The following is a 20998-nucleotide window of genomic DNA, read 5'->3' on the forward strand; positions in this document are numbered from 1 at the left end:
AGGACGCCTGGAGACACTGAGCTGCCTGAGCTCCTGTACTGTTGGCACTTGGTGCTGCCGATGCCGCATGAATGAGAGGAGAGAGCAGCTGGCCTTCTGGAGTGGGGGCGCTGTCTGCGGAGGAACTTGGGGCTCCGTACCCTAGCCCAAGGCTCCTGCCGCCCCTCCCCAGCCTGCTACCTTGATGGGCCTCCCGGCCCCTTCTGCTCTTGCACATGCTGTCCTCGGCATCCCACCTCTGCCCTGGCCCCCTGCCCACCTCCCAGCATGTGCTCGCCTGCACGGCCTGTGTCTGCCTTTCCCCTAGAGTCCAAGTGCAGAGACTCGTGTGTCCTGTGTCACCCATCCCCGTTGCGTGACCCTGTGCTTGCCGCAGACTGGGCCCCGTTAATGTTTGCTGACTGACTGGCTGAGCCTGTTTGGAGAACTGCCATTGATAGATGTCAGTCGTCCTCAGGGTGTTGTACCTGTAGCCTCAAAGGCTTTGTTACGTGGAAAAGACTCACTTATTACTTGGGCGCCAGCGTGGCGGGAGTGGGTCTTATGTGGGGGACTGCGTGTGTGTGTTTTACTGATGTGTTTATTCCGGGTGCCTGTGCCACGGGTCCTCAGGCAGATGTGCACTGGGGTCCCACCCCCAAGGGCAGCGCGGTGTGGAATGTGACCCTGGCCTGTGGCCATGTCTCCCCTGGAAGTGAGCGCCGAGGGCGTGGCACAGAGCGTACCTAGAGGGTGAGCCAGGGCCATGGAGGTCGACTTTGTCCTCTCTGTCCCTGGCCTCACTCAGGATTTGGAACAGAAGCTGTCCCTGCAGGAGCAGGATGCTGCGGTTGTGAAGAACATGAAGTCAGAGCTAGTGCGGCTGCCCAGAATGGAGCGGGAGCTGAAGCAGCTGCGGGAGGAGAGTGCCTGCCTGCGGTGAGACCTGGCGAGCTGGCAGGAGGGAGGTGGGTGGCGAGGCGGGCACAGGATGGGCAGGGCGGGGCGGGCTGCACTCCTTGTCCCCACTCCCCAGTCTCTGTGCATGGCCATCTGAGGGATGCGGTGTCCGGCCCTGCCAGGGAGCTGCGGGAGACCAACGGGCTGCTCAGGGAGGAGCTGGAGGGCCTGCGGCGCCGGCTGGGGCGCCAGGAGGAGATGCAGGAGAGCCTGGCCGTCCTGGAGCTGGAGAAGGAGGTGAGGCTGGGGGTGACGGGTGGCTCCCTGTGGGCCGTGCACTGTGTGGGGGACCCTGGTGGTTTCAGTCTGATGTGCTGGTCACCCGCCTGAGAAGCGCCAGCTGCCTGGCCGGGGCGCTGGGTAGAGTGGCGGCCCCAGAATCACGTGTGGGTGCTGGCGGGCCAGCCCGCAGTGGGGAGACTCTGCTGGTCATGGACCCGTCATGAGGGTGGGGGGTGCTGAGGCGGGTGTCCTGTGGGGAGGACCCCACCCCCTGCTGCAGGGGTGTGGGAGACGGAGGAGGGGGAGGGTCTCCAGCAGCTGGAGGGGGCCAGAATGGGTTCTTCCCCAGAGCGTCGGGGAGTTGCTGTGAGCGTGCCTGCTGTGCTCCTACCACCTGGCAGATGGGGGTGGTAGTGTGCGCCCTGACACAGACTAGGTCCCGCTCACAGATGCGGCTGGCCGCCAGGGCTCCATTCCCTCGCTTTGCATCTGCTGTTGGGCCACACAGGGCATTTGTGGGACGCTCTTGGCGACCTGGCATGAGATGTGCCACCGAAAGCATCCTGCTTCTCTGTTGGGCACATGACTGGCCACGAGGCTGTCTTACCCTACGTGCACACGGGACACCAGCACGCTGCCCCCCGGCCTCCAGCCCCTGACTTTGCTGTCCTTCTGCACAGCTGCCCCCCTCTACCCTGGCTCACTCCCTGCCGCCTCACCTATGAGCTGTGCAGCCCTGCATCGTTTCCTGGGTGGTATGAGCCTGCTGGCAGCTGTCCTGCAGTTGGTCACAGTGGTGGCCTGTGGCCTCGCGGGTGGGAGCCAAGGCACTCCTCACAGGGGCTAGCTTACGTGTGAGCTTGGCCTGCAGACACAGCTCCGCGTGGGGCGGTGTTTCCTCTAGATGGCGTGAGGCTGGGCAAGATTCTGTCTCTGTAGTCGCACTGCCTCGTGTGAAATCCAGCCGCGGATGCTCACTGGCTGTGTGACCCTGGGCAAGTTACCTAACCTCTGTCCACCTGTATGCCGAGGAGCAACAGGACTTGCAGGGTTGTGAGGGCCAGTAAATTCATGTCGAGTGCTTCCCTGGTGCCTGGCATCGGCTTTAACGACAGAGTCGTTACCCAGCCCGCTCCCGGCACATGGTAGAGGCCTCTTGAGGGACCAGGGGAGTGTGGTGATGCCAGCACTGTGCTTGGCCTGGGAGAAGGGGAGGGAGGCCGGACAAAGGCACATGCTCCCTGCCCTCAGGTGCTTCCCTTCCAGACGGGGAAGGAGACCCTGATGTGGGAGTGGGGTTTGCGTGGAGCAGCGTGGGGAAGGCAGGGTCAGACAGCCTTGTACGCAGCACCAGGTGGGGGCATCCCCACCTTCTCCCATTCTCCCTGTGGGGCCACATCCGCTGCGGACACTTCGGCGCTACGGCTGAGTGCGTCTGCCCTGGGGCCGGCGTCCCATGGAGTCCCTGGAACACGGGAGGGGCGCGGGGTCCTGCGGATTCAGCAGCTGATCTGCCCCAGGGCCGCCCGCCCCACACTCAGCCTGCTGAGACACCATCCTGAGTCCGCGGGCTGTGGGCCGCTTGCTCGTAGTCGGTGGAAAGCCGTCTGCTCCCAGGCGTTTAGCTCAGAGACGAGAGCAGGCTCTTCTGAGGGGTCAGGGAGACTTGACCTCCTCCTCGTCACCACTCCCTCCGTGTGAGGCTGCGTGGCCCGGGGGGCAATGTGGGGTTGCAGGGAAGAAGGGCTGCCTGAGGCGGTGGGGAGACACGGGGTCATGGTGCCCTCAGTGTTCGCCTCCTTGTCTTGCAGAGGCTGCTGGCGAAGCTGCAGAGCTGGGAGCGGCTGGAGGAGACCACGGGCTTGAGCATCAGGTAGGCGGAGGGCGCCAAAGCCTCTGGGTGCCTGAGGCAAGTTGGCGCCCTCGGTGGTGCGGTCCTCTCTCTCCGGCGCCCCCGCCGGTCGGCACGACCCTCCTGGGCACCCCAGGCAGGTGGTGCGGCCTTGCCTCCCTGGCACCCCCGATATGACCTTCTCTCCCTGGCACCCCTGGCGGTCGGCACGGCCCTGCCTCCCGGCATCCCCCTGCGGTCAGCACAGCCCTCTCTCTCTGGCGCCCCTGGCTGAGGTACTGCTAGAGGCTGCCAGGGAGCTTGTGCTGCAGCCTCTTGGGTTTGATGCTGTGTTTTCCCTGCGGGAGGGAAGTGGAATGAGGGGACTGTCCCTGCCCAAGTCCTAACGTCCTGTAAGACTGGATGGCAGTGGGGTGGCAGGTGTTTGGTTGCACTGCAGTGGTGGCTTCTGTCAAAGGACTTTCTCGCATCTACTGAGGGAGCAGTTGCTGTTGGGGGTGAGCTGATCCTTTCAGGCAGACTGGAGGGCAGAGACGACTGAACTGTTGGGTGAGAGGGAAGCACCGTCGTCCCCATCAGGCCCCTGCAGCAGCCTTGGCTTGCGTGTGCCGGCAGGGGAGCGGCAGGGCAGTAGCAGAGCAGTGGTGGGGGCAGCTGGGCGGTGAGCTGGCGCCTTGTTCTCGGATGGCCCAGGTGGGCACCTTTCTACCGCTTCCTGCCTCCCGTCCTGGAGGCCACTGCCCTCTTTCTCCAGCATCGCCGCCTGTCCCTCGGCCCCTGGGACCCTGGGCCCCCCTGCGGACGGACTCTTCCCGACAGCTCTGGGGGAGCTGGATCGTCTGGGTCGGTCTTTGGAGCTGCGATACTTCAGGAGCCTCTTGTTTTGTCAGCTTGTGCAACTTTAAGACCGTAGCTCCCGGTGGTCTTTCCTGTGGCTTTTGCAAACTGGGCCGAGAATGAGAGCCTTCTTTAAGGAGCCGTCCTGGAATCACACTGTGAGAGTGCTGGTTCTGGAGCCTGCAGCCGTTCCCAGCAGCCGTAGTGACTCCGCATGCATCCCTTGGAAACGCCTCTGTGTCCTCTCTGCGCCTGGCTGAGTCACAGAGGACAGATGATGCTGCCGTCCTCTCCTGAGCTACACCTGCTGCCGGACTCGTGGAGGGCTGGCCTGGTGGGGCCACAACACTCTCTGCTTCCTCCTCCTGCTCTTGGGGCTTAGTGACTCACCCAAAAGCTTCCCTCCGGCACCCAGGGGGCCTGTCAGAAGAGAAACTTCTGTGACTTCTTGTGCGGGAGATCAGAGGTCCACTCGTGCCCGGTCAGACCAGCTGCCGGAGTGTCTCATCGCCCAGCGTGTGCCACAAAGCCCTCGACATCAGTGAGGCGGGGCTGGTGCACAGCTGGTGGCTGCCTCCGGCCGGGACAAGAGTACAGTGGCTCCTCTGGCCCTTTGATCTCACTTCCAAACCAGAGGGCCTCCCTGAGTGTGGCTGGCACACGGGGGTCAGAGGTCTGCGGGCTGGCCGCCAGCTGGGGTGTGGCTTCTGCCTGGTCACGTGCATGTGTGGCCTGTGTTCACTGGGCAGCCAGGCCCTGGGTAGGAAGGGGGGGGTGTCGAGGGCTCATCAGGTCTGTGCCTGGCCCCGGGCCCGTGCTCTCATCTCACTGGGAACGTGGCACGTGCCTCAGTGCATGTGGAGGCTGACACGGTCATGTGCCACAGAGCGGTGCCGGCATCCCTCCCAAGTGGCTGGAGGCTTCTGGGCAGGCAGGCGCAGTGTCCTCGTGGCCCTGGAGGGGGGCAGGTTTCCTTTCACGCGCTTTGTGGTCACCCTGTGCCTGGCCACCTGCAGGGGCCCCGGGCGAACCTCAGCCACCCCTCTTCACCCTTCCTGTCCACAGCAGGGTGCCTGGACAGCTCCACCTCCAGTGACTCGTGTCCTTCGGAGGTGGGTTCGTGTGTCCTGTGATAGTCGGTGGCCGCAGGCTTGTGTGTTGGTACAAATGCAGACTCCCCAGGCCCGGGGGGTCAGCCTTTCCAAGACCGGGCTTGACCACGAATGCTACGAGGAGGGTTCTGGTCATCCTCTTTTGTTAGGTTTTGGGGAGTTGGGCATCCGTGAGCAGGGAGGGAGGCCTTTTGGAGCCTACGTCTGGTGGCATTGGACCTGGAGTGGGAGATGGGTAGAGGGTGATAGGGCACAAGGAGAAGTTGGAGTCCCTGCAGGAGGGATATGGGAGGGAGTGCTGGACCACTGTCTGGGTGGCCGGGGTGGGTCTGCTCGGAGCGGGTGTAGGGTGGATGTCCTCTGTCACCATCACTGTGGCCCGTGCAGGAGGGGGAGGCGGCACTGTCAGACCTCAGGAGCAGTGCCTAAATACCAGTTTGGCCCCCGCTTGGCCCTCAGGATTGTGGGGCTGTCTTGTGCCTCATTTTGCTCATCTGCAAGTGGAAGGACTTTTCTAGAATATTGGTTTCTTATCACGGAAGTCAGACTTTCTCCCCGTGAAACATGTTTTCATGCTGGTCCTGGGGCCTGCTGCCCTATACCATATTTTCAGTCCAGCAGATACCCTGGAGGCAGGAGCTGGAGGGGCAGGGAGGGCCTTTTGACCTCGCGGGCTTCATTCTCCTGGCTTTTAGGTTGAGGCTTTGCTGCAACTTTGGGAATGGAGGCACTTGCTTGGGGTGTGTCCTGACCCCGAGGCCCCAGCCTTGTCCTGTGTCTCCTGGGCTTTGAGGGCTGCCGCCACTAGGTGGCGCCTCCTGCCCCGTGATCCTGCTCCCTGCACTTTGAGAGCCTCTGGCCTGTTGTTGGTCCCCACCTTGCAGGCCTCACCTACTAGGCCAGGGCCTGGAGGGGCGGGGGCATGAGGGCTCTGTGGCCTTACAGCCCCGGGCGCCTCCACTGTTGACTGTCCCACACCTATCCTGTTATTGCCTAGCCTATGATCCTGATACGCTTGGTGCCTATGAGCTTCTTGTGTCTTAGCCCAGATGTTCTTTGCATGGGCTGTTCTCTGGGCATAAGGCTGTGTGGCTTTTCACAGATTCTTGAGGGCCCTGTGGCCTTGCAAAGGTTGGGAACAGAGATCAGGTCTAACATCTGGAGACACCAACCCCCGGGGTTCACACGGCATGACCGTTGTCACCTTTGTCGCAGTCTGAGATTTCTTACATCCCAAGGAGCCCAGAGGTGTCAGGGAGCTGGTTAGGTGAGCTGGCCAGGCGGGTCCGGCAGCGGGATCCTGATTCTGTAGGGATGCCCGGTGGCTGCATCTGCCTGTCTCCCTGGACATTGCCGGACCCCTGTCTCCAGCACATGGGTCCTTTGGGTTGGAGGTAGGTGGGCCTCAGGACTTGGAGAGTCCTGAGTAGGAAGGAATGCTGCACCATGCTGAGCGGGGCCTGCATACAGGAGAGAGGGCACGTGAGTGCGGTGCCTGCGTGTCCCCGTCCCAGGCTAGTGAGAGCCCAGTGAGGGGCTCAGCAGCAGCGCACAGATTGCGCCGGCGTGTGAGGGCGGTGACATGCTGAGCCTTGTTCAGGGAGTACGACCCAGCGAAAGGGTTTGAAGGTGCTAAAGTTGGACACCAAGAGACACTCTGTGTCTGTGTCAGCCTGGAGGTGACTGTCCAGGGCACTGCAGAAGGACTAACAGAGAGGCCGGAGGGAAAATGGAGCAAAAAGGAGTGCCTGCAGCAATATACGGGCCCTTTGGGTCGTTCTCTGTTCTAATAGATTAGAGGGGAAAACATGATCATCTCAATAGATGTGGGAGTATTTGTGGGAACTCAGCACCCACACATGATTGAAGCCTTCAAGCGAAGTAGGAGTGGAAGGTTCCCCCTCCCCAAGATGTGGCACCTGCTGTCCCTGCAGCTAGCATGCTGTCTCCCCGTTCCTCGTCTGCGGCGGTGGCCGTGTGGCCAGCGTGGGTGGGAGTGAGGAGGAAGTAAAGCTGCATCTGGTGGGAGACAGCCCGGTCGTACCCGCAGGAAGTCTCAAGGAGTCTATAAGGAGCCACTGGGACTAGGATGCTCACAGGTTCACAGTTACAAGGACAATACTCACGAGTAGACTTCCTGTGTACCAGTGGCCAACAGTTTTAAGTACACACCCGTCAGTCACATCAGAAACGTGAGGATAGGGGCGCCTGGGTGGCTTAGTCGGTTAAGCGACCGACTTTCGCTTAGGTCATGATCTCGCGGTTCGTGGGTTCGAGCCCCGCATCGGGCTCTGTGCTGACTGCCAGCTCAGAGCCTGGAGCCTGTTTCATTCTGTGACTCCCTCTCTCTCTGACCCTCCCCTGCTCACGCTGTCTGTCTGTCTGTCTCTCTCCTAAAAATAAATAAAACATTAAAAAAANGGAGTCTGCGTGCTGTAAAGTAGAAGCTCTTTCTGGGGGGACTAGAAGTCACCTGGTAGTGACATGAGTGCAGAGCAGTCCCTTGCTCACGGATTGCAGGAGTCTGTGGCGGTGGTGTGTCAGTTTGCTAAAATTCATCCTCACATCCAAGTGCGGTCCCAGCCAGCGTCCCAGCAGGCCTTTTGGTAGAAGCCAACAAACTGCTTCTAAGGTTTCTTTAGAGATGATAAGCATCTAGAAGGGCCACACTTGTTTTTGAAAAAAATTCAGGGGCTTACGAAGGTTAATTTCCAGACACAGTGTAAACCATATGGATCAGTATGTGAATGGCATAAAGATAGACATGTATGTCGACGGAAAAGGCTAGAAGGTTCAGGAATGACCCGAGTATGGAATCTATTGGTTTCCACTGAAGGTGACAAGATAATTGAGTGGGAAAGAGTCCGTCTTCCGTAGACGGCGCTGACGCAGGGGGATGTCTGTATGGACACATGCAGATCCTTGTCCCTGACTGTTCCAGCATTGAACCCATGGGGCATGGACCTAACTTGGGGTGAACACCAAGGCTTCTGGATACTTAGGACACAAAAGTGCAAACCAAAGTTGAAAAAAAATTGGGTAACTTAGAGTTCCCCAGAATGAAAACCACTTTGGTCTTGAAAAGACACAGTGAAGATGAAGAAGAGGCAAACCCTGGCCAGGAGAGCATCCTTTTGATGCGAGATAGGTTGATGGAAGCCCACAGTCAGATTTTGTTTAAAAGCTGGGCAGAAGACAAACAGATAACTGTGGAAAAGGGTCCACAGACGTGAATGAGGACAGGACTGACGCTCTGCATTTGTGGTTCGAGGGGCACTGGGACACTGCGCCTGGCCCCGTGAAATGGCTGGGACCAAAGGGTGGCCACATCAGGTGACGTGACGGTGCGAGCAGCTGTGGTGTCTGTTCGCTGCAGGGGCGAGGTGAGCGGCAGACCACACGGCCCTCGGGAAACCGTTCTGTGGCTTCCTGCATGTTTGTGACATGACCTGGCTCTTAAGACCATCCTGGTTCTTACCCGAGAGAGATGGGAACCTAGCCTCACAAAGGCCTGCCCCAGGGTCTTCACAGCGGCCATATTCCTAACCGCCAGAATGTGCGGACAGCGGGCATGCCCGTCCGCCAGGAGAGGATTCACGGGCGTGGTGTATCCTCAGCAGGGTGCTCAGCAGTGACGCGGCCCGACTGCTGTGCATGCACGTGGGCGAGTTCTGCTGAAGCCAGGCACTTGGAGGTCATGCTGCGATGCCCTTGATTTGGAATTCTAACAGATGCCGAACAACTGTAGGGGCAGGCGGGTGAGGGGCTCCTCACATCTCGGGTGCAGATGTGATCGGGGCATCAGGGGCCCTGGCAGTGGGCTGGAGGCCACCTGTCCTTGGCCGCTTGTGTGTGTGTGCGCTCGCGCGCGTACGTGCGTCCCTCCTCCGTGAGGCTGATCTCTGGACAAGGGGAGGCTGTGGAAGGGGTGCTGAGGGTCGCTTTCATTTTGGGTGGAGCCGTCCCCTGAGCTGGTCGGGACCTCAGGCAGTGGGACTGGCTCGGGCTCTGTTCGCCTGGGTCCCAGGGCCGTGGGGCAGGTGCTGTGGGGCATGGCTGCCCAAGCTCGCCACATGGGGGAGTGGACACAATGTGGAAGTGGCCTTCCTACCTCCCCCCCGCATCACCCGCACCCAGCCTTGTCCTCGGCCAGGCGGGCTCTGTCACTGCTGCCTGGTCCTCACTGTGCAGTGCTTTCGTGCCTGGAGTGCTCTTCCCAGAGGAGAGGGCGCCTGGGGTCACCACGCTCACCCCTAGTCCATCCAGGCACTGCCTGGTGCATTCTCATGTGGCTTTCTGGAAGCCGCTTGCACGTGCAAGCTCCTTATGTAGCCTCCCTTCCACGGTGCCCAAGCCATGGCCTGCACATTTCCAGTTGGTTTCCAGCAGTACTTTGGTGCTGAACTGAAGAGCCGCACGGAACTCTGTCAAGTGGACACGCTCTGCATTCCCTCGGGCCTCTGTTGACGGACTCTTGAGTTGTTTGCAGTGTGAGCAGTGCCTGATTGGTTGGACAAATTTTTACAAGTACATTTTTTGCCTCCAAAGACATATGTGTTTGAAATTGGGATATGGTGCCAAATTATCCTCCAGAAATGCCATTCTCTACGTTTCTGTGTCAGCATCCGAGTGGCACCACTTAGTTTGGGCGGTATTCTCTCAAAGGTCTCTGCAGAGATGCACCATAGAGCCGCGGTGCAGCGGGGAGCAGGCCTCTCCGATGGTTGGCTTTTGAAAAGCTTGTTTGGCAGTTCCCACCGCAGGAAGCCTTATTAGCGGGCATGGGATGCACGTTGAGTCCCTCTAGTCAAGCCTCTAATTTCGTAGAGGAAATGATTCGCTGGTGGCGAGTGAGCCCTTGTGATTTGGCTCCTTCTCCCGTCCCTTTGTCCCTGGATCTGGCCCGGTTTCAGTCCGGCTGGGAGGGCGTAGTGCCTGTCAGGAAGCGTGCAGGTTTGACAGAATTGACGTGTCTCAGACGGTACTGACGCCGGGGAGGCCGGGAGGCTGATGGGTCGTGTTGGCTCCGAAGCCTGGCGGCTGTGCCCCTGAAGCTGCCGCCCTGTCACCTGCAGTGAACGTGGGGACCCAGTACTGACCCGCATCCTTGCCAGCAGCCTTTGTAGGCTGGCCAGGTGATCGGTCTTCGGGACCAGCCTTCCCTGATGTGTGAGGCCTGTTAGGATGACAGCAGGATGGAGCGCAGGTGTCCTCATCGGCCAACCCGGACACCTTTATGGCCGCACTTCCTGTCGTTGCCATTTCCAATTCCCTGGGCGTGGGGTCCGTTGGAACTTGAGGTGCTGCTGGTGCTTAGGACGGAGCTCCTGCCATCAGGCGCCTTTCACAGTTTCACCCAGTCTTGATTTGGTTTCCTCTGCGGCTCCAGATAAGGAAGAGGAGGGTGGGCAAGAGTTTCACCTTCTGGGTGCTTTCAAGTGTGGCCCTTTCTTGTGCCCTCCCGTGCTAACCTCGGTGGCCTCAGCCATGAACGTTTTGTCATTCCCTCCCCCTCTCATTTGTCTACCGGGAGCTGTTCTCTGGGAGCCTCGGCCCTGGGGTGGCGCCTTCAGCCATGCTGGGCTCTTGTTGGCCTGTGTACCGGGCTGGGGGCCTTAAAGCTGTGCCGGTAGGTGCCGGACACCTGTGAGCCGAGCCCCTCATGGCTCCATGTCCCCGTGGAGGCCGACGACAGAAACAGTGTCCCTGTGACTGACTCCTGGCCTGAAGTAGCGGCTCATTCGGTTGCTGAGCCCCCAGCTCTTTTCTGCCTTGACATGCTTGTTTCTCTGCTGGGTGTCCTCAGTCTCCAGGCTTGTGGAGGAAGAGCAAGGGCTTGTGTTCAGAGGCTCTGCACCCAGCAGCCTGTGGCATTTGATAAATGTGTGGCAGTAAGTTGTGCGGGTGTTGGGACTGTGCTGTTTTCATGGGTTCGTGTCTGTGCTTAGATGTGACTTTGGACCAGCAAGGGGTGAGGCCAGGGGTGTTGGCAGCTGTAGAAGGTCTGCGTGTGGCATGGGGGGGGTGGGGAGGGGACGAGGAGGCATTGTTCTTTCTCACCCGGGCTGCCTGCCCGGAGCGTGCCCTGGGCAGTGGGTGGTGGTGGGCGGGAGGGGAGACCCTTGGCCTGGAGCGGGGCCCTGCTTGGTGGTTCCTCCTGCCCTTATGTGTTCATGAGGGTTTAGTTCCATGGAGGCCATGGCGGGTTTGTCTCCAGGGGCCTAGGAGGGCTCTCTGTCCGTTCGTCGTGATGTCTCTGTGTGGCCTCATGCCCAGGAACTTGGAACTCTGTTTTAAAGTTCTTTGCAGGGCACCTGGGTGGCTAAGTTGGTTAAGTGTTCAACTTTGGCTCAGGTCCTGATCTTGCAGTCAGTGGGTTTGAGTCCCATGTTGGGCTCTGTGGTGACAGCTCAGAGCCTACTTGGGATTTTCTTTCTCTCCCTTTCTCTCTCTCACCATCTCTTGCCGCTGTCTTTCACAGGATACATAAACACGCACAAAACTTGAATAAAAAAATACACAGTACTATGCATTTGTGCGCATGTCCTGTGCTGTGTCCCTCTTGTAGTCTGAGCGAGCCTTTGTGCAGAATGTGTCCTCACGCTTTTGTCACGGGAATCGAGCTGCTGGGGTGGGAGAGTAGCTGAAAGAGGGTGGCTCTGCCCCTTGCAGTGGGCACACAGTGGCAGAGTGAGGAGCCTGTGGGGCAGAGGGGCTGGCCTGTGGCCCGGGAGATGTGCCCGCAGTTTGAGTGCAGCCGTCCTGGCCCTCTGTTGAGGACCATGGGCCCCGGCCCGCAGCCAGGAGGAAGCCTCTCACACTGTGCTCGCGGGTGACCTGGAGTGTGTGGCTTTGGATGGCTGGTTCTCACTGGTGTGGGCCTTGGGGCTTGAGGCAGACCAGTGACTCAGGCAGCAATGTGGCTCATGTGGTGGGGCGGTCATGGCCCTTTCCTGCAGAGAGCCCAGCTGGCCGGCAGAAGCCCAGGAGGGCGGAGCAGGAGATAGCAAGGTGCCTTCCGGAAGGGCCTACATGGGTCTGCCGGCCCGGCTGCTGTGGCAGAGACCCCGGCTTTCTGCACCCGGCTCGTGCAGTGGGACGGGGGCAGGCTCTGGGTACACCTCACTTCCGCCTGCTTGCTCTCCTTTGTGGAGACTGCCTGGAGACCATCTCGATCCTCTGTCATTGCAGTTGCTTTGTACATGTCCCTTTTTTTATTGATACTGTTATTTTTAAGCAAGGGTGCAAGTGGGGGAGGGGCAGAGGGAGCAAGAGTATCCCAGGCAGCCTTCATATTCAGCATGGAGCCCAGTTCGGGGCTTGATCCCACATCCCTGGGATCATGACCTGAGCTAAAATAAGAGTCAGATGCTCATCCGACTAAGCGATGCTCTTTGGATTTCTTGAATGGAAGTTTTGAGAAGTTGCCATAGGCTTCTTCCTTTCATTGTGTCATTTCTTCTCGGCCTCCTCTGGGGGCCCGGGGGCCTGGCTCTGGGTCTGCGGCCCACCCGGGGAGGGCCCAGCCTGTGGCATGGTGCAGGTGACTGGGCTTGGTCCTGGAAGCAGCTGGCTGCCCTCGAGGTGGACGCACGAAAGGCTGCTGTGCTCAGGTCCAGAGCTGGAGCCCAGACGGGTGCAGGTCCGCGTGGGGACTGCTGGCTTTGTGGCCAGGTGGAGCTGGCATGGGAGGCTGGCAGGCACTGACTCTGGGGCAGGAGAGTCCCCTGGGGTCTGTGTCATGGGTCGTACTCAGCCAGGAGGTGTGGCATCTGTTGTTCGCGTGTTTGCCACTGCTCCTCCATTTCATTCCCGAAGGTGCTTGTCTTGAGCCGCCTCTGCTGCTGTGAGCGAGGTCTTCACTTGGGGGCACGTGTTCGTGGGGATGGGCAGTGACATGGTGGGGGTGCCGGGCATCTCCGGGCATGGACACTGAGGCCTCAGGGCATTGGGAAGTAGACTGGGTGTTCTCTGTGGCCTGTGGGAAACCGTTGTGGAGCGACCAGTGTCATTTCAGATCACAGGGGGCTAGAGACCCTTGTTTGAACACTCAGTGTGTTCAGGTGGCTCGTCACTGAGAACGCGTCAGGTCGATGGGAACAATTCTCCTCTTGCTCCCCCGGCCGCCAGCCTACCTTCCTGTCAGCCGCTGGCACTGCTGGCTTTGGTACATCCTTTGACAAGCGTTTGGTGTGGATGTAGCTGACGTGCCTGCTGCCATGCGCCTTGTTGACCCCCAGCTCACCTTGTTGGATGCCCCCATCCGAGCTCACTTGCTATGTGTCACGCCCAGAGAGCCCAGTTTCTGAAAAGCACCCACTGGTTCCTCGCTTCCTTGTGCAGAGGTGGTACAGGTAGGGGACAGTGTAGGAGGCTGTCCCCTGTGCAGAGTTTGGGGGTCCCTGATGGCTGGAAGGGCTGCGGGCTGCTGGGAGCAGCACACGGCTGGGTCACTGGCCAGTGGCCTGTCTCCACCCTTCATCTCGGAGTCCCTTCACCTCTTAAGAAAGGAACCTGTTCCAGCCGGCTTGCTTTAATGACTTTCATTAACTGACTTAACGAGGCCTGTACTCAGGAAGTCTGTTTTTATTGGCCAGCAGTTCCATCTGCTTTATCAGTCTCTTTCCTGGGGAAGGACCATTGAAGCTCTTGTTGCAGGTTATCTTCTTGGATCGGGTCAGTCTGTGTTAACTGGCGGCGGGGCACGGAGGCCATAGGTTGTCCCTGCCAAGGAACCCCAGCGTCTGTCCTGTCCCACTTGTGGGAGCCCGTGGGCAGAATGCGTGGTGGGCGAGTTTGTGTGCCTGGCATGACTGCCCAAGCACATGGTCCTCGCCTCTTGGGAAGTGCACGTCCTTGAAGGCATTGCACAGACAGCTGAAAGGGGTAGCCGCTGAGCAGGCGGAGGGACGGGGCTGGTGCTGGCTGTGACAGGCCAGCTTAGCCCGCTGAGATGACTGGCTGTATTTGGAGCAGGGGTGCTACAGGGCCAGAGCAGAGGCTGGGGGACGTCCTCAGCACCTGGGGGAGGGGGTGACCTGGCCCAGATGAGGGGCTGGGAGGGTGCCAGCAGATGGGGCAGACGTGGGGACAGGCTTTGCTCTCTCGAAGGGAGGGCCGTGGACTCTGGTTAGCGCATGTGCATTTGAAGCGGCACAGAAATAGCCACAGGGAGTTGTCACGTGTCCTTGGGTGTGGATTTGAGCTCCCTCTGGGTCATTTTTGTACGACCGCCAGCAGGGGTGGCCAATCCAGCCTAGGGAGCAGATGGGGGCCAGGAGCAGCAGGGGCCTGGGGGTGACAGGCTCTCCCTGGCGGGAAGGCTGCGAGGAGGGGCTGCCCGTGGGTTTGCCTGCATCCAGGCTTCCTTGTCTACAGCCCAGGGATGGTGCCTATGCATCGACTACAGAGCGATTGGCATGTGGTAGCTGGCAGCGCTCGTCAGTCCCCATCCCCTTGGACCGAGGACACTGTGGGACAGGACAGGCCCCAGACGTCCCGGGAGGTGGGACGCCAGTCTCCCCTGGTCTGATGGGAACCTCACCTGTTTGGCCGCCTACCTGTGTCTTAGAAGGTTGGCGGCACCAGGGAGGTCAGGATGGGCCAGAGAGAGCAAGTGGGTCCCCGCACGGGTGTGGGGCTGCAGCAGTGACATTGGCGAAGCCTGTGGCTTGCACACGTGGGGAGAGGAGGTGCTGGGACCCTGGTGCAGTTCTGTTTCTAGCAGACACCCAGAATCCGCCAGGGTCCTGCGGTAACGCAGGCAGCACTGACCTCGGCTCTCGGCATGCAGCTCCATGGCGCTCTCTTAAGTGAGGCAGGGTCCCAGGGACAGGTGTGTGCATGTTTGGGTGCATATCTGGGGGCCCTGGGGCAGCCTGGCCGCTTCGCTGCAGGAGGGGTGTTAGGGGTTTTCTGAGGGACACATGCTGTCTCCTAGGGACGTGCAGGATAGTCCAGTGAGGAGCCTCTCTGCCTCTCCCCTGCCCTCACAAGTGAGGGGAGGGCCTCTGGCCAAGGGGACCTGGCTGGAAGCCTTTAGAACATGGGCTGGGCCCACGGGCCGGTCCTGTGGTTGGAAAGCTCACTGCTGATGTGCAGGGCCCTGAAGCGGGCGGCTTTGAAGACTTGCCTGTTCTGCGAGGCTCCAGGGGCCTGACCTAACTGAGTGACAGCAGATTCACGGCTCTTCAGGCTCTGTCCCCTGCGATCTGGGAGCTGTGCTAAGCAGGGTGTCCAAGTGGCGTGGGTCGTAGCCTGGTGTAATCAGACGTTGGTGATGGTGGGGGGAGTGCTCGCTGCGGGTCAGGGAGCCTGGCCTTCCTGAAGTTTGCTGTCTTACGTGGCCCTGGCGAGACGGGGATCGCCGTGTGTGGTTTAACCGGAGACCCGAACCACCCTGTGGGCAGCAGGGGAGGAGGGGCGGGCAGAGCCCTGCTGGATCTCAGGATGTCAGAGGCTGGATCTGTCCTCTGTCAGCAAGGCTGGTCCTCCTCCCCGCTCCCCACGCTGCCCCTCGCAGACTTTCCTTCCTTCTTGTTGTGCGAGTGTGGGCATTGCCTGAGCATGTGGATATCTCAGGCTGGTGCTGGATACGGCAGGCATGGCTCCTGGGAGGGGTGCACTTGACCTTGAGCTAAGAGGCTGGGAACCTTTTTCAGTGGGGGAAGCGGCTCATGCAAACCCACCCACACAGAGGGCCGTGGCGTTCCACGGTTCTGAGTGGTTCTGCCAGTGTATGGGTGTGCAGTGGGGGCTGGCAGGATGGCTGAGCAGAGGTTGGCAGCGGGGCTCCATTGTGGGCACATTTCAAGAGTTGAAGTGGTGGCAGGTACCCTGAAGATGTCTCGTGTCCCAGGCCAGGTCCCCTCCATCGTGGCTTCCATTTCCTCTGTGGGTGAGTAATGCCTGCCTGCTTTCTCCTGGCTTTGTCACCCGGTGATAGAACTGAGATTTTGGCAAAAGTCAATCCTGTTGTCATTCTTTGTAGTTTTGGGGGCCTGCTGTTTGGCGGACAGCAGGCTGGTTTTGGGGCTAGAGCCAGAGCCCAGCCTTGGCTGTTGTGGTGAGAGGGCTGAGCGTTCGGGGCAGTGGGAATAGCCGGGGCGCTTTGTGACGCCCAGAGCGGTGAGTGTGTGCAGCGGCGTTTTGCGAGAGGGCTTCACAGAGCCGGAGTCCAACTCTGATTATGTCTTTGCCGTGTTAGAGTAGCGTCAGTGGGCACAAGGCCAGGTGTTCTCTGTGGTCTGGAAACAGGTGGCTGACAAGACGTTCCAGAGCCTGTTTGTCTGAAGACAGGCCCTGCTCTGAAGAGGATCTCACTTGGCCGACAGGACGGCTCTGTTCGAGCTGGGGCTGCCCTGGGGGGCCACCTCAAGAAACAGTAAGGCCAGCATGCGCTGAGCATGTCACTCCCGCCCCTCCCAGCTGTGGGTGAGGTGGCCCCACTTTCATCCCATTGGGCAGAGGAGGCCCCGGAGCGTCTGCGGGGCTCACTGGCTAAGATCGTGCTGAGAGTTGGTGTCGCCTGCATTGGATTGCTTGCTGGTGGTGGTGCATGGCGGGCACTGCCCTCTGTCCCCTCCATCCACCTGGCCGGTCGCGTAGTGCCGTGCAGCTGGATCCTGCGCCTTTGTGAGCTGAGCAGCCTGCCGCTGGCATCTGTGGCTCCTGCTGGGGCGCTGCCCACCCGCTCGCCTGTGGAGCAGCAGCTCATGTGCGGGTGTGCAGCCTGTCGCTCACAGCAGCTCTTTGAGGCCTGATGGCTCCTAGCCGAACTTTGGCGAGGAAGGCGTCCCAGCCTGCAGAGGGCTACCCTCCCTGCCTTTGCTCAGGGCTGAGCACCTTCTGGCATTGCTGGGATTTGCTTTGCAGATGGGGAGGCTCTGCCAGGTAGAGAAAGACTGTAATTACTGGCAGAGGAAGGTTAAATTTAGGGGCAGAGATACCACCTCCTCCTGTTCTTGGAGGCAGCTGAGTTAGAAGGTGAGTTAATTTTTATTGCGTGCAGACTGTTCCCATTCCGTGGAGCCAAATGGTCTTCCCACAGCTAGGGGTGGGTGGTGCCCTCCTCTTGCAAGGGGTCGGTGCTGCTGTGTGTCACCTCTTGCGCTGGGGGGAGTGGTGCATGAGTCTGCATGGATGATGCTTAGACACGCCCTTCTGTGTCCCGTTTGTTCCCTGGCTTCCGCTATTGCCATGTCACTAGGGGTTGACGTGTTCAGGTGTCGAGAGTGCATTGCCTTTTGTGAGGACTGCAGTTTCCCGCACGGCCCCTTGCTCACCTCGGAGAGTGGTGCGTTGCAGCACGCTGGCGCCGTTGAATCTGGGCTGCTGTTCGAAGGTTCCCTGGGAAGGTCAGGGTTGAGAAGAGGTGCCAGCAGCCATTACTGGCATTGCGGTTGGTTGGGGCCCTCTTACTGTTTGCTAGAGCTCGGCTATCCCGGACAGGCCACCGCCTGGTTCGGGTCTCCAGAGCCGCACCTTGTTAATTGGAGCTCCGTTGACATGACATGGCGCTGGGCGACACAACTGTGTTGACCCTGCTGAGCACAGGCGGGCTGCCGTCGGTCCCCGCCATCCCTGGGACTCAGTGGTCCTGCTCCTGCACCCTTCTTGCCCATCCCCCACCAAGACAGGCCTCCCCTGGTAGAAAATGCAGGTTTTTCTTGTTTTGCCCCTTTGCTAGGGTAGTTTTCTATTTGAGTTTTTGTGACTTAACAGTGGATGCTTGTGAGTGATGGTTATAGGGCGGAGGCCACAAGTATTTCCTTTGAGGGCCAGGTAGTAAAGATTTGGGGCTCTGTGGCCCATAGTCCCTGAGCTGCCAGTCCTCACCTCTGTAGCACGGGATGGGGTGAGCAGTGTGGGGGCAACGTGGCCTGGGGCATAGGACTTCTTGTGATGACGCTGGGACGACCTGGGCCACAAGTGGGACAGCGGCCTGGGACAGGAAGTAAGCGAGCGGGCGCCGCCCTGTCCCTGAAGGCTATGGTGTGCCGACCCCCTGCTTCAGGGTGTGGGGCTGGCCCACCGGCCTGGAGCCCTGCTCTCTCCTTCTGCTAAAACCCCTACTCACACAGCATCTTGCTGCTCTGTTTCCTCTAACCTGCTGTGGGAGAGTCTGGTCTTGGGCTGTGAGCTGGCTTGCAGGTGGTTAGTGGGGGTGAGCCTGGCGCTTGATTGGGGTGCCTCACTCGCAGCTGACCATCGCTTGGCTGGTGTGGATGTCGCGCAGGGAGGCCTTGCGGGGCACCTGGAGCCCAGAGAGGGAAGGTCACTGCTCACAGCCAGGCAGGGCTTATGTCCGGCCTGACTCCTCCGGTGGCTGAGCGCTCCCAGGACAGGTGCCATAGTCAGGTCCGTTCCATTCCACAGACACTTGCTGAGTGACTCCGGCCCGTGGAGAACATGGCAAGCATGGCTTCTGCACTGCCACGGAGCAAAGCGTGGTCACATCACGGGGTGCAGAGAGGGAAGGGGCTTGAGGGCCAGAGCGGCAGGCCCCGCCTGTTCAGGGAGGGAAGCCCTCCTGCAGAGAAGGTGGCCTCGCCCCTGGGCGGCAGGTGGGCGGCCCGAGCGCGGTCGGATCTGGCAGGGCCCCCGGCCTCCCCCGCTGATGGTCCGACTGTGTGGGACCCCGAGGCCTCCCTGTGCACCCGCCAGCCTGGTCTCTAGGGCTCCCCTCCCCGCAGCCATACCCCCAAGCTGTCCTGGCCTTCTGCCTCCGAGGCCTGCTTCGGTCCTGACCCCCTACTCCCTATGGCTGCCGCCCCCTGTCCCCCTGCTCCCGACGGCCGCCGCCCCCTCCCCTGTCTCTATGGCAGGACGCTGCTTGTTTCCATCAGAAATGTGGACCTCCGTTTGCAGGGCCTCCACTTACTGACAGCCCTTCCAAATTAATTTTGTTTAATTATCTCCTGGGGCAAAGCTTGAATACATTTTGTGTTAAATTCACATTTTTTCCCTTTTCTAAACGAAATGGACTTAATATCCTTGTTAAAATCTGATTAAAACTAAAATTGACTTTTTTGAAGTCTGATTATCCCATGAAATGGAATTTTTAAACGTAATTATGAGTGGATTTGCATATACTTTTCAGCACCATTGAAAAGAAAGTTGAAATAATTTATTAATGACATCTTTTCTGTCATTTCCTTGGGGCATGACGCCTGTGAAGGGGTGAGGCAGGTGGAGGAGAAGTGCGCCCTTTCCCCTGCTTGTTCTCAGACTTTGTTATAAACTCTCTTTCCTGGAGGACCTGTTCCTAAGGAGTCGGCCTCATCTCCTCACTTTGTCCTCTGCTGTTGCCTGTGTGGGTAGCAGGTGACCTTTGCAGTGCACCCGCAGCCCTGAGCGGCCTCTCTGTCCTCCGAGCTCTTACCGTTGAGGAGGAGGGCGGGGAGGGGACCGCAGCCCCTGGTGGCTTCCCCTTCCGTCCTGCGCATGGGTCTCTGTCCTCACTCTGGATTACTTGCGTATGGTTAGAGAGTGAGCGCATTTCATGACCAGGTGAGAACACACAAGAGGCCTTCGGAGGGCCACCTCCTTACTCTGTGAGAAATACCACTGTTTCAGAAAGGGTCGTTTGCTGTGCTATCCCTGGACTCGTACGCCTGCCCTGACTTCCTCATGGTAGTCCTAGAATGAAGCCCAGCCCTCCTGATCTCCAGGACCTCCATGTGCAGGGGATGTGGTTGCTGACTGTCCCCATAGTCTGGGCCTTCCCTTGGTGTTCCCTTCCATTAACACACAGCACTGTACGGGGGAATCTTCCTGCCCCCCCCCCCCCCCCCCCCCCCCCCCGNCCCCCCCCCCCCCCAGCTTGCTCTGTAACTTGCAACAGTATGCAGCCAACCGGTGCTGGGACACACACCCCACAGCTTCACAAGGAGCTAGGAATAGGAGTCTTCACGTGAAACATCCCGATTTTGGAAGCATTGTTTGGACTCAGCTGGATTTGGGACATCACTAGTTTGCAGCTTGGGTTGGTGGTCTGGATACAGCCTGTGTCCAGTCTCCCCATCCACCTCCAGCCCGTAAAGCCATGTTGTAGTCTCGGTCATCACTGGGCCTTATGCATGTCGTGTCCCCAGACCATTACCTGTGTCATTTCCTCCTGGGTGTGCTCGTCACTTATACCTGTGTCTGAGGTACAGGGCACCACCAGGGCGCCCAGACACTCCCTGAGATCTCAGGGTTGAGGGGTGCTCTCAACTGGACCTAACTGCTGGGCTCCAAGCTACCCCCCGGTTTTGTCTACTTTTGCTTTGTCTTCTGTGTGGAGGAAGATGGTTTTGTTTGTTTAAAGTTTATTTTGAGAGAAAGCAGGGGAGGGGCAGAGAGAGGAAGAGAGAATCCCAAGCAGGCTCCACACTGTCAGCACTGAGCCTTATGGGGGGCTTGATCTCATGAACCGTGCGATCATGACCTGACCGCCCTGGGAGAACTTGCCTTGGATGTATGAACGGCTCCTGGAGGAGCAGAGCCCTGGGCTTTGTGCTCCATAATGCTGAGAGGTGGGGGTGGAAGGGGTCCTGTGCGGGCTATGGTGCAGCCCAATATGCCCCAGTGAGGAGCACGTTTGCTGGGCCATTGTGAACTCGACCTCTTAGAAACCACTCTAGGCCGCCCTGGAAAGAGAGGCCTTGGGAACCCGGCATGTGGGCCTGATGGGGGATTGCGGCTGCCCTGGTGAAGACTGGGCCAAGCTGAGGACCCTGCCCACAGGACGGCTTCCGGAGATGAGAGATGACGTACACACTCTGGTCACCAACTGCCCTGGACGAGATCACTCTGGGACTTCGCAGATTGTCCCCGAGGGTCACGAATCTGGGCGGGCTGTTCCGAGGCGGTGGTCCTCTCAGGACTGCGCCAAGGAGGCTCGGCCTCCCTCCTCCTGTGTGTGCGGCCAGTACTCAGTGTCTTATCACATGGGGCCTCCCGCAAGCGCTGCTCGGTGGCGCAGCCGGCCCTGCTGGGTTTGTGAGCCAGAGGGGAGAGTGGCCAGATGGGAACCGCTGTCTGTCTGTATCTG

At 59.6% G+C, this 20998-nt stretch overlaps 1 protein-coding gene across 4 annotated transcripts in view; it reads left to right on the forward strand.

Moving 5' to 3' along the window:
* MAD1L1 (mitotic arrest deficient 1 like 1) overlaps positions 1–20998 on the forward strand; it is a 305713-nt gene that overhangs the window by 11049 nt on the left and 273666 nt on the right. For all 4 annotated transcript variants that reach the window (XM_077758777.1, XM_077758780.1, XM_077758779.1 and 1 more), the window contains exons 7-9: positions 788–918; positions 1062–1176; positions 2973–3034. In XM_077758777.1, coding sequence (XP_077614903.1) covers positions 788–918; positions 1062–1176; positions 2973–3034 — 308 coding nt within the window. The remainder of the gene's footprint in view (positions 1–787; positions 919–1061; positions 1177–2972; positions 3035–20998) is intronic.

This window comes from Crocuta crocuta, unplaced genomic scaffold (assembly GCF_008692635.1).
Source record: "Crocuta crocuta isolate KB4526 unplaced genomic scaffold, BGI_CrCroc_1.0 scaffold273, whole genome shotgun sequence".
NCBI lineage: Eukaryota > Metazoa > Chordata > Mammalia > Carnivora > Hyaenidae > Crocuta > Crocuta crocuta.